This window comes from Scatophagus argus, chromosome 22 (assembly GCF_020382885.2).
Source record: "Scatophagus argus isolate fScaArg1 chromosome 22, fScaArg1.pri, whole genome shotgun sequence".
Classification (NCBI taxonomy): domain Eukaryota; kingdom Metazoa; phylum Chordata; class Actinopteri; family Scatophagidae; genus Scatophagus; species Scatophagus argus.
The window spans coordinates 3,038,494-3,053,858 of record NC_058514.1 but is presented as its reverse complement, the minus strand read 5'-3'; the positions used below and the strand labels follow the sequence as shown (position 1 = coordinate 3,053,858).

At 47.0% G+C, this 15,365-nt stretch overlaps 1 protein-coding gene across 1 annotated transcript in view; it reads left to right on the top strand.

Annotated features, from left to right (window-relative positions):
• Positions 1–15,365, top strand: part of si:dkey-97m3.1 (fatty acyl-CoA reductase 1) — a 41,549-nt gene that overhangs the window by 20,567 nt on the left and 5,617 nt on the right. Inside the window, exons 3-8 of the mRNA XM_046378532.1 lie at positions 7,642–7,817; positions 11,377–11,556; positions 12,438–12,615; positions 13,899–13,943; positions 14,022–14,140; positions 14,841–14,908. Of these exons, the coding sequence (XP_046234488.1) occupies positions 7,642–7,817; positions 11,377–11,556; positions 12,438–12,615; positions 13,899–13,943; positions 14,022–14,140; positions 14,841–14,908 (766 nt within the window). The remainder of the gene's footprint in view (positions 1–7,641; positions 7,818–11,376; positions 11,557–12,437; positions 12,616–13,898; positions 13,944–14,021; positions 14,141–14,840; positions 14,909–15,365) is intronic.

The window sequence follows — 15,365 nt, the reverse complement described above, 5'->3', positions numbered from 1 at the left end:
TGTTTGCACCCAGAACCAGGTGATCTTGTTTCAAATTCCAGATTTATTGATTCCCGCTGGCGCAGACAGACATCTGTGTTTCCACTTGTGGAGCTGATGAAATTCTTGCCTGAATTGTTTGATGCCAAATGGCGGCGTAGGCACACCTGAAGCATCTATCTCTCCATCCTGCAGCGAGGACAGATCATTCCTGACGTGTTTCCCTGCCCATCCACAAGCTAAATCATGCAGTTGGAGGGGGAGGGGGTGACTTGGGGCATTTGCTGTGTTGAGTCAGGGAACATGAGGAAGGAGAGGTTGTGGCTGCCAGTCTGGCACATAGTGAGGTATTTGCTACTCATCTGTTGTCCTGCTGGTTGGCATGCATCTCAGCAGGAAAGCAGACTGAGAGACAACCAATATCTCGATGACTCCTCCCCAGAGAGAGGGGCGAGAGGGAACCAGTGCTTTCGCATGTAATTAGGCCACAAATTAACTCCAATTTATGAGACAAATTAGCACATTAAATGTCGCTGGTGAAGTCATTAAGGCAGCGCAGACATGCGTAGTGAAGCCCGGGTTCTTCAGGGGACTGTTGTCGCCTCCACGGCATGTGGAGAGTCTGCCAACCAGCTTGCTCTCTCTCTCTCTCTGCATCCATATGACTCCACAGATATCTAAGGCAGAAGGCCCTCATCCCCTCATCTGTACCTGTAGCAGCGCCTAATGGAAGCGTCTGTAAAGCATGACAAACTGCGAAAGCCATGGCAACTTTTTCGTCTTTTGGCATTTTGTTATTGGATTTACTTTAAAGGATGGCCGCACTGTGTGAAAAGCCTGAGGTGAACAAAGAAAGTCAACAAATGGATCATAGTGACGTACAGAAAACATGTTCCCGGATTTCCTTGTCTCCACATTATTATTTAGCCTCCAGTTGAGAGTGTTGGTGTGTATGTGTGTGTTATCGATCGGGTACAGATGAATGAAATCCTGCTTTTTTTGTGTGAAAATGGGGCAGAAGGTTGGCTGAGGCTTCAACACGTGGTGGCAGGACAGATGAGAAGCTGCTCTCCATGTCAGAGAGGATCATGTTCATCAAGATTACAAGCCACAGCTCTGTCTTCTTACAAACCCTGAAAGCAAGCTGATACAGAAGTACGACAGAATGGTAAATGGAGCTTGTTCTCGTGGAGAAAAGATTTCAACACAGCTTTTGGTGAGCTGCTTCTCTATCTTCAGCTCTCGTGTAGTTCTTGGCCACACACGGCACAACTCAAGAGATGACATTTAAGCGCCCGACGATCATCTTCAGGGCCCGAAATGGTAAACACATCTAGCAGAGTTTCTGACTTCAGAAAAGGAAATTCCCAGGACCATAAAAATGGAAAATATGGTATCAGGCATGATTCATGATTCATGATTCATGATTTATCAATTCCGTAAATAATGGATGTGGCCAGCACAGATAAATAAAGGCTGGTGAGCAAGAGAGCCTTCACCATAGCTGTCTCACCCAGTAAAATGTCCAAAAGTAAAACAAGTCACGCTTTACTCACCACTTGGTTGGTTTTTGGTTTCTGTTTTCAATCAGTGTTAAGTTTCATTTTTCAAGTTAAAAAGCTAAAAGTAGCAGGAAGGCTGGAAGACTTTTAAAGTCATACGATCAGCTTTAGGTGAAAGGTAGCTGTATGTTGCATCTCATTCCCAGAAATCACCACAAACCCCAAACATCAACATTTGATAACCTGGAAGACTTAAAACCTGACTTTGACTTAACCACATGACTTGCGTCTGGACTTGGGATGACTTCAAAAGACACTTTAAAACAGCTCTGGCTGTCTCAGCGTCATGCTCAAAGAAACAAATTGCTGATTTCACCTTTCAGTTCCAGCTAATTCCTTGTGGTATTTAGTGAGGACACAAAAGCTTGCAGCATTTGTCCGCTTGCTCTTGCAGGATATAAAATCCGTCTTGGCTCAGCATTAGGTGGCTGTCTGGAGTGCAGTGCTATCAGCATACCCAACGCCAAGCCCAGAAACTCTGCATTTGCTGTCACTGTAAACCTCATGACTAAACTTTATTACCTTATTGATCTTTTCAGTTGAGTTGTGTACAGTGTTAGCCCAGAGCCATACAGGAGACAAACCCTCCATTTCATTCCTCTCACTACAGTCCCTGATCACTCTCCTAAGCTCTTAAGAAGTGTGAGAGATTCAGGGTTGAAAGAGTTGAATTAAGAGAGACGCCATTGTCTCCCTGAAGTGGACTTCCCCATGAAATATAACCCTGTTTGTAAGCGGCGTGTACCTTAAGATAAAGCAGAACATTTTGTCCTTCATGCGCACCAAATTGTGTGCTTTAATTGGCCTTTTCCCGGACGTTTAGTGTTTTCCTGGCATCCAGGAGCATCACAATGCCTAAGCAGTACACAGCAGACTGAAGGTTTGGGTGGATTTTGCTCAGGAGTAGTGTTGAAATACTTTGTGTTGACACAGGTTGGTTAAATCTGTGTTTTTGCCGCTGGGAGACGGGGACGGGGACAGGGACAGGGATGCATTGAAGACAGGGTGAAGACGAGTGTGGATGAACCCTTTTCCTCCTTAATATGCTGACAGCCCCAGGGGTTAGTCCTGTCTGTCCTTCGCCACAGCCTCCCATGAGACTCTTGACATTTCTTTGTCAGTTCAGGAGAGGAGACGGAGACAGCGAGAGAACCTCGCTGGTGTCTGAGAAATAACGAAGACATCCTCCTCCGTGTGCGAGCCTTTGTGCCGATGCCCATCGTCGGCAGCGCTGGTTGCTGTTACTGACTTTTAGAGAAACCTCTGCTGTTCACATCCTGTCACTCGACTAATTTAGACAGTGCATGTCAGGAAATGGAGGTCATCGCTGAGGGTGCAGCCTTTAAATTGCTTCTGTCTAACACAGTTTGGCAGACCTTTCTTTGCTACAGTAATTTTTCCAGCTTGCTCAGCTGCGATTGGTGGTATCCGGCTTACTCAGCAGGTGAGGAACCGGCGGCGCCGCAGACAGCAGCTGCCTTTCAGACTCTGGTGGATGTTATAGAAGAACAACAAGAGGAAGACTTGACAGCATAGGTGTATACTCAAAACCCTAATGGGACGGCTGAGAGCAGATCATGGGGCTGGTGGTTCAATCCCCAGCTTCTCCTGTCCACATGTCCAAGCCATTTGGCAAGACGATGAGCTCGCTGGTCAGCACAGTGTCTGCGTGATGGCTCACTGCCATTGGTGTGTTTCACTGCTTTAAGACCAGAGTATATTTGAAAGGACCACTTTGTGTTGTTGGGTGACAAACTCAGAGAGTGAAAGGGTTTATATCTGCTGTGAATGACCACATTTCGAGGCAGGACTGAAAGGCAGCCTTCATAGACGGGTGCGAGGAGATTATCATCACATTGTGGGTAACATCAGTTGTGTTGTTTTGCTTAACCTCCAGTTCAACACCCAAAGATATTCAGTTTGGACTGATATTAAAACAAAGAAAGACCAATTAACTGAGGCTGTAGTCTGCAGTCTGTAAAGGAGTTTTTCTACACCTCAGGAAGTGCAAAATATGTACGCCCGCCAAAAGACGAGGCAGAGTTGACATTTTGATGCCAGAGTTGAAAAAGAAAAACTTCCGTGCCTCTTTTACTTCTTCTCTCACTCTTTCTCCCTCTGTTATCCCTCGGCTGCAGGGGAAAGGTCTGCGTTAAGGCGGCTGTGAGAAGAGTAGAGCCCAGTTTAAAGGGCAGTTAGTGAGAAGAGAGGCTGCTTGAATGGCATCTGGGGTTGCTGGGCTGAGAGGAAAGTGCCATTAGTGTTGGGTTTCTGTGAAAGTCCATAGAGCGGCTGCTTTAAGCACCCTTGATGGAAGATTTATTGCCGTGACGGTCTTAAAAATGGCCACAGCATAAAGGACAAATGGTGACCACGTGTATGAGCCAACTCTGTAAGTTGACAAAGGAAAGTCACATTTAGACCTTGACCTTTTGCTTCCTGTGGGCCATGACTTTGACCGCATGACATACCACCAAAACACTTGTGTCTACGCTGCAGGGATGTCTGTGGTTGTGTTTTAGTGTCCAGGGAAAACAAACTGGTGGACTATTGTATTCTTGTACAAGGCAGTTTGCTCATTGATGCCTGTGGGTCGGAGGAGGGCGCGATGGTAAAAATGCGAGCGGTGGAAGGCTGGCACAAGAAAAGAGCCCTTTACAAAACAACGCCACAGTCCCACAGTGCCGTCCTCTGCCTGTGCCCATAACAAAGAGCGCTCTGAAGCCCACAATCTACAGCCTCATTCACCCGCCTGACCCCGATGCACTTTCGCATTCGTGGATGCTACTCGTGCTGCTGTTTTAGTTGGGTCATGCAGTGAGACTGCAGGTGTTGGGGTGTAATGTGTGCAGTTTGCTTCCTGTGGACTATTGGTACTGAATGAGCTGCATGTTACGCTTCTTTCACGCTAGACGAAATACCCACTCACATCTGGTTTTTGTCTTCGGTGTAAACATCAGATCGAGACCTTGATGTTGCTGGTACTGGCGGGTTTTAGATCTTCACTCAGATTGCGTCCTTGTTGAGGTTATAGTAATCATGTGGCGACTGCAGTCACTTTGCCAAAAGAGCACAACATGTTGCGGTGATGAATTCATCCACAGTGAAACCAGCTCTGAGCGTCTTCTTTGTGTTCACTCTGGTGTTAAATTGCTGAAGCGGTTTGTTTTTCTTTGTCTTTGAGTAGCAGCTTCACCCTCATGAACGGCACCACCAAAGTGATGTGTGGCACTGAAGGTGTTTCTTTGTGAAAATGTTTGCATGAACAGGATTTGTGCTAAGTTGCCACACTGAACTCTCCTCACAGAGTTCATGTCTGTTTTCAGGCCAAACGTCCTCTTCGCTTCACCCACAGAGTCTTGTGGGTGATGGACCGTTGCCAGAATCTGGCTTGTTTGTTGCTGCTGCCAAGCTACACGCCCTCAAGAGGAAGTTAAATTGCGGTCGTTACATGACATCAACGGCTCTGTGAGTCATGCAGTAAGCAGGGAACAGTTTGTGCAGTGAAACACATTCCGATTTGGTATTTTCGGAAAGAGTTCGGTTAGAAAGCTGAGCGATGGATCTCTTCTTTCGCTGCCGCTCTCTGCAGACTGTAGGTCTCTGTTACTGCCAGCTGTCGGCCTACCGCAGAGGGAGGGAAAACGCATTATTTTTGCATTACATAATGATAGCAGTGCTTCACTGTCATGTGGAAAGTACTGCATGCGCCCTCCCTCAGTTGATAATAGCTCTGGGTTGTGACATACTGTACGTCAGGACTTGGGCCTAATATGGGCAGCGTGGAGAAGAGAGAGGACAGCATGACAGAGCAGAAGACTGATGGAGATGCAGAGCATGAGTATGAACAGCTGTTTAATTCAACATCTGTCCTCTTCAGGGCGAGTGCTCCGCCTACGAGGACAGCCGACGTGCAATCAGTGCAGCAGTTCCGTAACCGATAGAGAGAGAGAAAACGCACTCTGATGCCGATCCCTTCGCTTCCTCCTTCATTCACCCTCTTTCTCTTCATCTCGAGCCTCCTCTTAAGGTCTGCCTGCAAAATGTGCACAGCTGCCAAATGTCAGCCATGTCGGCGGCGAAGTAACACGCACAGAAACACGCGTGGCGCAGTATGACATCTGACTGGCTTGTTCTGCTGCCTTTGGTTAGCGTCTCCCAGTGCAACACCGCCGCGGTTTCATGCACAGTCCTGCGGGACTCACCGGGGGTGTCAGGCCAGCACAGGGGCTGCGTGACACATGAGCTGGTAAGCGTAGACGAGAGTTCGCTCGCACAGCCTCCATGTTGGAATGTCACCAGCGCAGTGCAGCCCCCGGTGAGCAAACAGCAGTGCAAACAGGTGGAATAATATCACACAAGCGGGCCTGTAGACTGTGTTGCAACATGCAAAATATGCAGCGTATGAGCGTATGGCATGTGCTCGCACACTTGTCGTCATCACTCAGGCAGTTTTCACTGAGCGAGGAACTCTTTGCTTCTGCTGAAACGGCTTTGATAATCGATCGTGTGTCCTTTACTTCCTGCAGAAATGCCCGACAATTTTGCAGCTTTCAGCTTCTCAAATATAAAGATAAATGCATACTGAATATCTTTGAGTTTTGGACTGTTGGCTGCCACGACCTGCTTGTGCCTCAGAGTCAGAGGGGCCAAACGTTCAGAGGCACCTTGATTGGATTATATGTTTAGTTTGTACAGCACTGATAGACTTGTGTATACAGCAGTGAGTGCTTTTCTTCAATGAGGTGACTCTCTGACCTCTGTGTGTGTGTGTCATTCAGGGAACACGCCTCAGTGTGACTCACGGCACTGACAAATAGAAGTCAGTGGTCCGTAGCAGAAACACTTGCGCTGTATTGTGTATGTGCAGCCCAAGCCCTGTGTCACGCCCTCAAACTTCCAAAGCAGCACTTCATATAAAAGTGCAAATGTTGACATGCTCATATTTCCTTTTGAAGTTGAATTATATGGCAGCTAATCAGCCAAAATGAGTTCTAATGAAGTGTCTTGGCTGCAGGGCAAGCGCCTTTTTTAAACTCCTGTCTCTTTCCTTTTGTAAAGCACATTTTATTCAAGGGCACATGCTATGTTTTCACATTGGTGTGTTTCAGTAGCTACCAACAGGGATGGACCTCAGAACAAAACAAGTACGCTGAGACAAAATAAATTAGACTTTGCTACATTGTTTACACAGTAACGGCTCTGCCTTCTCTGGATGCATCAGGCCGTTTTGGGAGATGTGGACAAGCTGTGAGCAGGGCTGCTTTATGGCAATATAAGATTTGTTTTTAAAGATTTGTTTATCAGTTTGATTACTTTGATGTGTCAGCTGTATCATTTGCAGATTGTCCAAAAATAAACAGATGCACTTGAATGGATTCCCCACAAAGTGTACTTAATATAAATAATATGCATCGACAGGGCTGCAAATAAAAGTCGGCGTCTCTCTGTCATCTCTGTAGATGTGCTGTCAAATAATGTTGCCAATTCTGTTGGACCAACTGTCAAAAAACCCCAAAGTACAAAGTAATGGCTTTTAAGGACTGCAAAAAGGAAAGCTGTTAGCTACTGTTAATGACTATTTTTAATCTCAGAGCTGTAGTTTGATCAGTCATGTCAGCTCCAGCCAATTATCAATGTCAGTCAGTGTGAGGTTGGAGACATTTGACAAAGCGTCCTCATCAGTTGTCGCAGCCTGCGGCAGGTGGATCACGGATCCTGCGGTCTGACCAGTTTCATGACATCCATGTTGAGTGTTACTGTTTCAGTGAAATAAAACGGGACACGCGCTTCACATCAGAAACAAATCAGGTGTTGAATCTTCGCTGGGATGCATGATTGATTTTTGTCTGTAGGGTTTTATGCAGAGTAACACGTTTGCTGACTCGAGATCATTTGCATTCCTTGTCATGCTATTTTAGTGTTTAGCTGTTGACACTTGAGTCAGTTTTTATATTGGATCTGCCCTCTTGCGCAACATGTGCCTAATTATAGGTACTCTGGTGGGTCGCTTTGCTCGCTGTCCTGCGGCTGTCATTGGCGGGTTAGCGAGTGAACTCATCTTTCTCCCTGTGTGTTTTCTGTCTCGTGTGTCCGGCAGCTTTTCGACCGAGTGCGGGAGGACGACCCCGACTTCCACCAGAAGATCATCCCCATCAGCAGCGAGCTGATGCAGCCCGGCTTGGCCATCAGCCCGGAGGACGTGGAGAAGCTCACGGGCTGCATCAACATCGTCTTCCACTGCGCCGCCACCGTCCGCTTCGACGAGCCTCTCAAGTGAGGACCACACCGACACAAGCGCACCGATCTGCTCCTCCTCATCCCTCCCTCACACTCTGCATGCATACTGACACTGTTTGCATCACCTAAATGTCTGAAAAACACTCTGATTACAAATTCTGTGCGCTCACATTTCACTGAGCCAAATGACCTCCCAAAAGCTTGTAGTTGTTGTTGGTAAATGTTCCGTTTCGTTAGCAGGAGCTTCCTGTTGCTCACTGAACAGGCTGAACCGTTTCATTGACTTGAAGCAAAGAGAGAAGTAAGCAGGTGTGTTCGTTACAAAAGCAGGAGGATGTGGACAAATTGGTTTTTGGTTTGTCATAAAGTCGTCCACAGCAGCGTGTGGCAAACAGCAGACGGTTCCTTATTTATTCAGGGAGCCGCAAAGTGTGACCAACCCAGCAGAGAGCGAAGTCAGAGCATAGCAGTGAGATGTGATTTGTGAGCTGAACTCGATGACGACGCCTAGCAGTGTGGCGCCGCTCATCTGCTGCAGCCGCAGGCCAGCGTGCTGTCACTGGATGCTGGTGGACGGTGCCTCACGCATCCGTCATGTGACCTACTTATGCTTTCCTTCTTCTGTGGATGATGTGATGGGGCTGCGGCCTGTCAGTCCTGATCAGGACTCCGTCTCTCCTGTGGGAGGGGGGCATGATGGCCGAGCCGACTGAGGGGCTCCACTGACGGACATTTCGGGACCCCAACTGGCTCTATAACGGTTGTTGCAGAGAATATTTCTGCTTAAACATTAGTTCACATTTCAGTGCCTCCCCAACGTTTTGCACACATCACCGTGTGTCCTTTGTTATAAATAAATAACATAAATCAGTCAGAAATGATCCAATTCCTGCGTTTTGCGTTTGTTTTTGTTTGTTCCGCCCCGTCAGACTTGAGGCTGCACACAGAAGAAGATTTCAAGTCTTTGTTTTAATGTAACGAAGTGTTGTTTTTTTGTCAGACAGCGCGAGCAGCTAATGCTAACAAGGTGCAGCATTGATGAGTTTTGAGTGCTGGTCTGAGGTCAGCGCATCAGAGCACCGTGTTGACACTGAGCTCGCAGACCGCAGGGAATCGTGTGTTTACACTGCGCTTAAGCCTGCGAGTTTAAGGTTGCATACAAATACACAGACGTGTTCTGCTACTTCGTCTTTGTCTCGCTAGGAAAAGAATATCTGCATAAGAATAATTCATTTTATTTATAGAGAGAACATCTTATGTGACGCATTCAAAAAGAAAACAGATCCCGTGCTAACTGAAAACACACCTTAAGGCACAGAAGTTAAATAAAACACTAAAAGCGGGTCTAAAAATGTGGGTTTTGATTAACTTCTAAAGATAGCAGGGCTCACATTCTTATCAGGATTTGAAACACAAAAGAGGAAGCAGCTACATCACATCGCTTGTTGCACAACCTGTTTTCATCAAAGCCATAATAGAGAGTGTGTGTGTGTGTGTGTGTGTGTGTGTGTGTGTGTGTGTGTGTGTGTGTGTGTGTGTGTGTGTGTGTGTGTGTGTGTGTATGTCTTTCTTTAGGAATGTAACAATAGATGACAAGCCGGTTTGATTATTTGCATCTGATAATGGGAAAGAACAGACATGCATTTGATGCATGTTAAAGGGACAGCTCACATATTATTTCTCTTTACCTGTGGTGCCATTTATCCATGTGGACTGTTTTGGAGACATCGAGGACTTAGTCCCCGTGTCTCATCTCTGTGCTCGGCGTCTCTCTCTTCTCGTGCGTGTGTGCAGGTCGATCGCTCACACCTGTTAGGTGTGAGTGACGACTCGGTCGGGATAAAGCTGCTGCTGCGCTGCTCTCCACACAGCTTTACATTGATTTCACGTCTCTCTCTCTTTCTCTTCTCCTCTGGTGCTTCACTCTCTTTCTCTCTGAGCTTTCACTCTTTGTCTCTCTTGTCTCCCCGTCGTCTCTCTGAGTCGTTACTGCCGTGCAGTGGACGGCAGCGTTGCAGTCGGCGCAGGGACATAAATCGGACGTTTCTGTCTTAGGTTTCGCACTCAGCCTCAGCCAGTTTTTATCCTCTGCAGGATTTCGTCCACACTTAAAGGATGATTCCAGCTTATTAACCAGCTTCTCCTTTCCGAAGCTGGAGAAAATGTTTCGATGTAAAGATGATGGTTAAAAATCAAACAGTGTTAATTAAAATAGTAATGTTCCCACATACTCAGATGATGTCCAGAACTTAAAAATAGGGCCTGAGCTGCAATAAAGTTTTAGTTTTAGCTCTGAGGTGGTATCTGGCAGTTTTTTACATCCAAAGCTTAATGGCAGAAACAGATGGGTGGTGAGTCAGATGCAGGAAGTGGCACAGTGGAGCGTCCATCTCGTCCTCGGTGTCCCGCTGGCGTGACGCCCTCCATATGGTCCCAGAAGGTGTCGGGAAGATGACTCGCCCACACACTGAGCCAGTCCTCTCATGACACCGCCCTCCCTCCCTCTGCCGCTAACAAGAGGACCACCTGAACCGCATCTGATTCATGGACCTGCCGCCCACGCCCACACACACACACACGCACACACACACACACACACACACTCCTTGCTCATCTCACTGTCTCCTCGGTTGGTTGGTTTGTGGTCAAGATAACTAAGATCACCACATGCAAACAGCCTCTGGCTTTGGTAGTGACTGGTGTATGTTTTTGTGTGTTTTAATATTCTAATGTGATATACTCACCTCGTAAAACGCGCTCTGGAAGTACCACCCTTGATTTATGGTCATGCCAGTAATTTAAATCATTCACATCGGCTGGTTGCAGCTTCTCACGTGAGGATTTGCTGCTTTCTTTGTGTTTATATTGTAAGTAAAATAGCTTTGACCGGGTGTAGACGTCGGTTCGGCTCCTGTGAGTTTGTGATGGGTAATCTTCACAAATTTCTGACATTTCTATGAAATGGTGATACACAACGACAACAAATCAGTAGAATTTTCATAATCGGTCGCTGCTCTGTTGTGACTCACTTTGCCCAGTTTTCCTGAAGCTTTTTCTTGTGATTCTCAACATTTATTAATTTCCCACATTCTACCTTTTTAAAGACAAACCTCTCCACCAAAATCATGGAGAAACCGGCTGGTTTCTCTTTTCGGAGTGAGCTGAGGTGTGAACTGAAATCAGGACTTTGTTAACCGTGCAGCTGCACTCGCACTTCGTCAGGCCGCAGAAGTGTGCGCTGAAGTGCTCGTAGTCGGATGAGTGGCCGCATGAGCTGAAAACGTTTAGTCAAAATACTGATGAGACCAACACATTTATGAGGAGAGCAGATGTTTGCCTCCCCCGCCCTCCCCCCTCCTGCTCCATGTCTCACCATCCTGTCGTGTCGTTCTGCTCGGGCTCGTAATCGTGTTTCCTACTAGTCTGCACATTCTCATTTGAATGGAGCACTCAGGAGTCGGCAAACACAAACGTTCTCGCATGCAAATGGCTCAGACTGAGATATTAGCGGTCTGGCAAACACACCCTCAAAGCCTTTCCACACACACACACACACACACACTATTTGACAGCGTTTCTCTCTTCTCTCCGGCAGACACGCCCTGCAGCTGAACGTGATCGCCACACAGCAGCTCCTCAGCCTGGCCAAGCAGATGCACCACCTTGAGGCCTTCATTCACATCTCCACCGCCTATGCAAACTGCAACCGCAAGCACATCGACGAGGTCATCTACCCGCCGCCCGTCGAGCCCAAGAAACTCATCGAATCTCTTGAGTGAGTGAGTGAGTGAGCGAGTGAGCGCTGGTTTTTGTGCCCAGAAGACGTGAAATCAACTCTTGTTCAATAATATGGTGCTTTTTTTTTTCTTTGCTTTGCTGGGGACTATTTTCAGCAGCAGACTAATACTCATTTGGTGTTCTAGTGCATATTCATGGCAGCAGGACTGAGAAAAATAAATGACAGTGTGTGTGTGTGTGTGTTTACATGTCAGCCAGTGTAACAGTGTGGCTCACTGGTGGGTTTTCAGTAGTTTTTGGATGATAATGGAGCTCTGTGGCACAGAGGAAGAAGACACGCTTAAAGAAAGGAAAGTAATGGGATTTTTAGAATATTTATTACCACAAATATGATGACTAGTGAATGTAAAATAAAACCGCTGTGTTCCTGTACTGATACTTGCTTTTGGAAATACAAACATGTCCTCTGGGTAAAGATTCACATCAGTATTTAATGCTGTGGAAACACGATCTAGTTCCAACGCGCTCTCATCATCTACATCCAGTCCTGAAATCCACTGGGCATAATGAAGCATTAGTGGGGTCACAGGAAATAAAACACCACTTCGACAGGAAGCCAAGTTTCCTGCTGGGTGCTGAGTTCCAGCAGAGCCAATTTAATTAAAGTTGTGGAAATGCAGAAAGTCTATCAGCACTTTGATAAAAGCCTTTCACTTCCTTCAGATGCTACAAACATCTGTCCTAAACACCATTTATCATCTCCTCTTACCATTTAATATGATAAAGCTACAGGTTATCTCAAAAATGTTATGGACTTTTAACGTTGTGGTTGGTACTTCTTAGTGACTTGTACACACTTGTGGGTATAAAATACCACAGTATTTTTCCTCCGGCTGAGCCCTTCATTTGTGTCTTCAGGTGGATGGACGACGGCATCGTGCGTGACATCACGCCGCGGCTCATCGGCGACAGGCCCAACACATACACCTACACCAAAGCCCTGGCTGAGTTCGTGGTGCAGCAGGAGCAGGACAAGCTCAACATCGCCATCATCAGACCCTCCATAGTGGGAGCCAGCTGGCAGGAGCCTTTCCCCGTGAGTCCACCCAGTCTTTGACTTTATCATACTGAAATACATCTGCTCCCAGTGCAGCCGTCTGCGGTCAACGTGCCCGAAAGGCTCGGCTCACGTTTTCTTGATGTGTCCACGTGTGACGGCGAAGCGAATGGAAATGAGATATCGATTGATGTAATCCTGCGCAGGTCAGTGCTGCTCCCCTGTGGGTTTTATCTTAAGTGGTGCCGGATTAAAACAAATTGGTTAATATCTCGGCTGAAGGACCCGAGTGGTTGATGCAGGTCCTCAAACAGCTGCTGGGACAGGAGGGTTCAGGGGACAGAAAACGGACACCGAGGACGGAGAGCCAACAAGCTGAATGTCACAGTGAGGCTGGGAAGCTGAAGGGTGAAGTTCATGTGAAGGCTAAACAGAGAGTTCAGGAGAGGACTTAAACGCTGAAAGCTCAACATTTCTGCAATTAAGCTGCTTTCGCTCAAGCTGCTGGTGCTGCAGGCGTCCTGACGTCTTCACTTTTTAAAACTCTCACTTGCAGAGATTTAGAAATGGTGCTGCGTCGCTAAAAAAAAAAAAAAATCCCGAAAAAACAGAGGGAAGTCCTTGTTTATCTGGCATCAGGAAATGTAGGCCTTGTGTGTGTGTGTGTGTGTGTGTGTGTCTGGGACTCTGACTGCAGTTCCTGGCTCTGTGCTCAGTCTTCAGTTGTGAGCTCGTCCTGGCAGCGACTCTTCGCAGGGCCTCGCTCACGCTTGGCCATGCGCTCGCCCAGGCAGCTCGTGCCAGTAGGCGCAACGAGGCGGCGGGCGAGCCGGGGAGGGGTGGGGCTGCGTTGCTCATATGTTCGCGGCCATGTGTGGTGTGTTTAACACCACAGTGTGCGTCCAGTTGTGTCATTTTGTGGATCCACGTCGTCATGCAACCGTATCAGTTCACAGATCTGCCTGCCACTTCAGCCTGGCAGGACGCCACCGTCAGATTGTGGTGCTAAAAACAGCTCTGTGTGTCCTGTTCATCTTTGCACTTGATCTCAGTACAACACCACATAATGGGGCTCCAGTATGACGCGTTGGAAACTGCAGCAGTCTATAACCAGTGCTTTCATCCATTTTTAATGGGCTCTAATTGAAGTCGACAATCACTGCTACCCCAGTTCTCCCACCGCAGGAAGTAACATGCCCCCGAACAGCTGATCTCAGCACACATACACAGCCACATGTGTGCCACGGTTCAGATCTATAAGTTAATGTCCAATCTGTTGCGTCTCTAAGGATTCACACATGTGCTCTGTTTTTACACCTCAGGGCTGGATCGACAACTTCAACGGGCCAAGCGGAGTCTTTATAGCCGTAAGTAAAGTTTTACTCCTAAATCTCAAAGAGCAAAGTTATAAAGAAAGCCCTGAGACCCTGTTCTTCTGTGTTCAGGCTGGAAAGGGGATCTTGCGCACCATGAGGGCCAACAACGATGCGGTGGCTGATCTGATCCCCGTGGATGTGGTGATCAACCTGACACTGGCTGCTGGCTGGTACACCGCTGTGCACAGGTGAGTGCCCGACCAGGAGGTTTGTCCTGGAAGCTGCACACCTGGGCCCCTCAGGGCCAGTTTACTTGAGGAAAGTTTGAAAGAGATGTTGCTGATGAATACACATTAAAGAAACGTGGAATATTTATTTATTTTTTTGGGGGGTTTTTTTGTGGATTTTACCCTGGAAACGACATCCTGTTAGGGACAGAAGAACGTTGAAGGAAAAAGTTCCAGTATTCCTCAGTCGTGACAAAAGTGTTCCTTGGAAATGTCTTGCTCACTACTTGAACCAGAATCGTCTTACTCACTTCTTGGCTTAAGTTGACCAGATCTGATTTTTCATACTGGAGAGAATGTGGAGGGAGCTGAGCCGACCACTCCCCTAGTAGATAAAAGATCCATTAAGCCTGAAAGCATTTGGTTTGAAACTTAAAATGCATTCAGGACAAATGGAACATACCTCACACACACGTAATAAATTCATCAACATTGCACCCTGTACTTTATTTTTAGAAGGAAAACAGAAAAGAAACCTCATTGGAAAGCATGTTAAGTCTAACTTAGTGTTTCTCAGCCAGTATGTCCTCTTTTGAACATCTTAAATGTGTTGTCTCAGTTTAATGTACACTCATGAATTACCTGTTAACTCCTGCAGTCCCGGGAAATGTTGACGATATGTATTGGTGTTGTGATGACCTCCTTCCTCCTCTCCCTGCAGACCCAAATCAGCTCTGGTGTACAACTGCACGACCGGCGGCATCAACCCGTTCCACTGGGGAGAGATTGGTGAGTACATCCCTGTTCGCGTTGACCATCACAGATCAATACTCCTGTGTTGTGACATAATGTCCCGGTGATGGAGTGGAGTTGTGCTGTTTGCGGTCGGGGCTCCTGTGGGGAATGCCTGCCACCTGCTGGAAGGAGGCAGCGGAGGTGGATTTAACTTTAAAAGAGGGCGTGAGTGGACGACTGAAGACGAATCTTCACATTGTAAGAAGGTTCTGGATATTAACTTCTCCCTGAGAGATAGCAGATATCTCTTTTTCAGTTTGAAATGCTAAGATCGGTTATTTTCCAAACATTTCCAAACACAAACCGTGTTTTACCGTTTTTCTTGTTCAAGTGCCACACTGAATCATTTTTTTCTCCAAGGTTAAAGAGGCAGGATGAGACCAGTTTACTTTTGACACAATGAAACAGCTGTCATACACTTTGGTTGCAATCTGAGAACGTTCCCATGAGC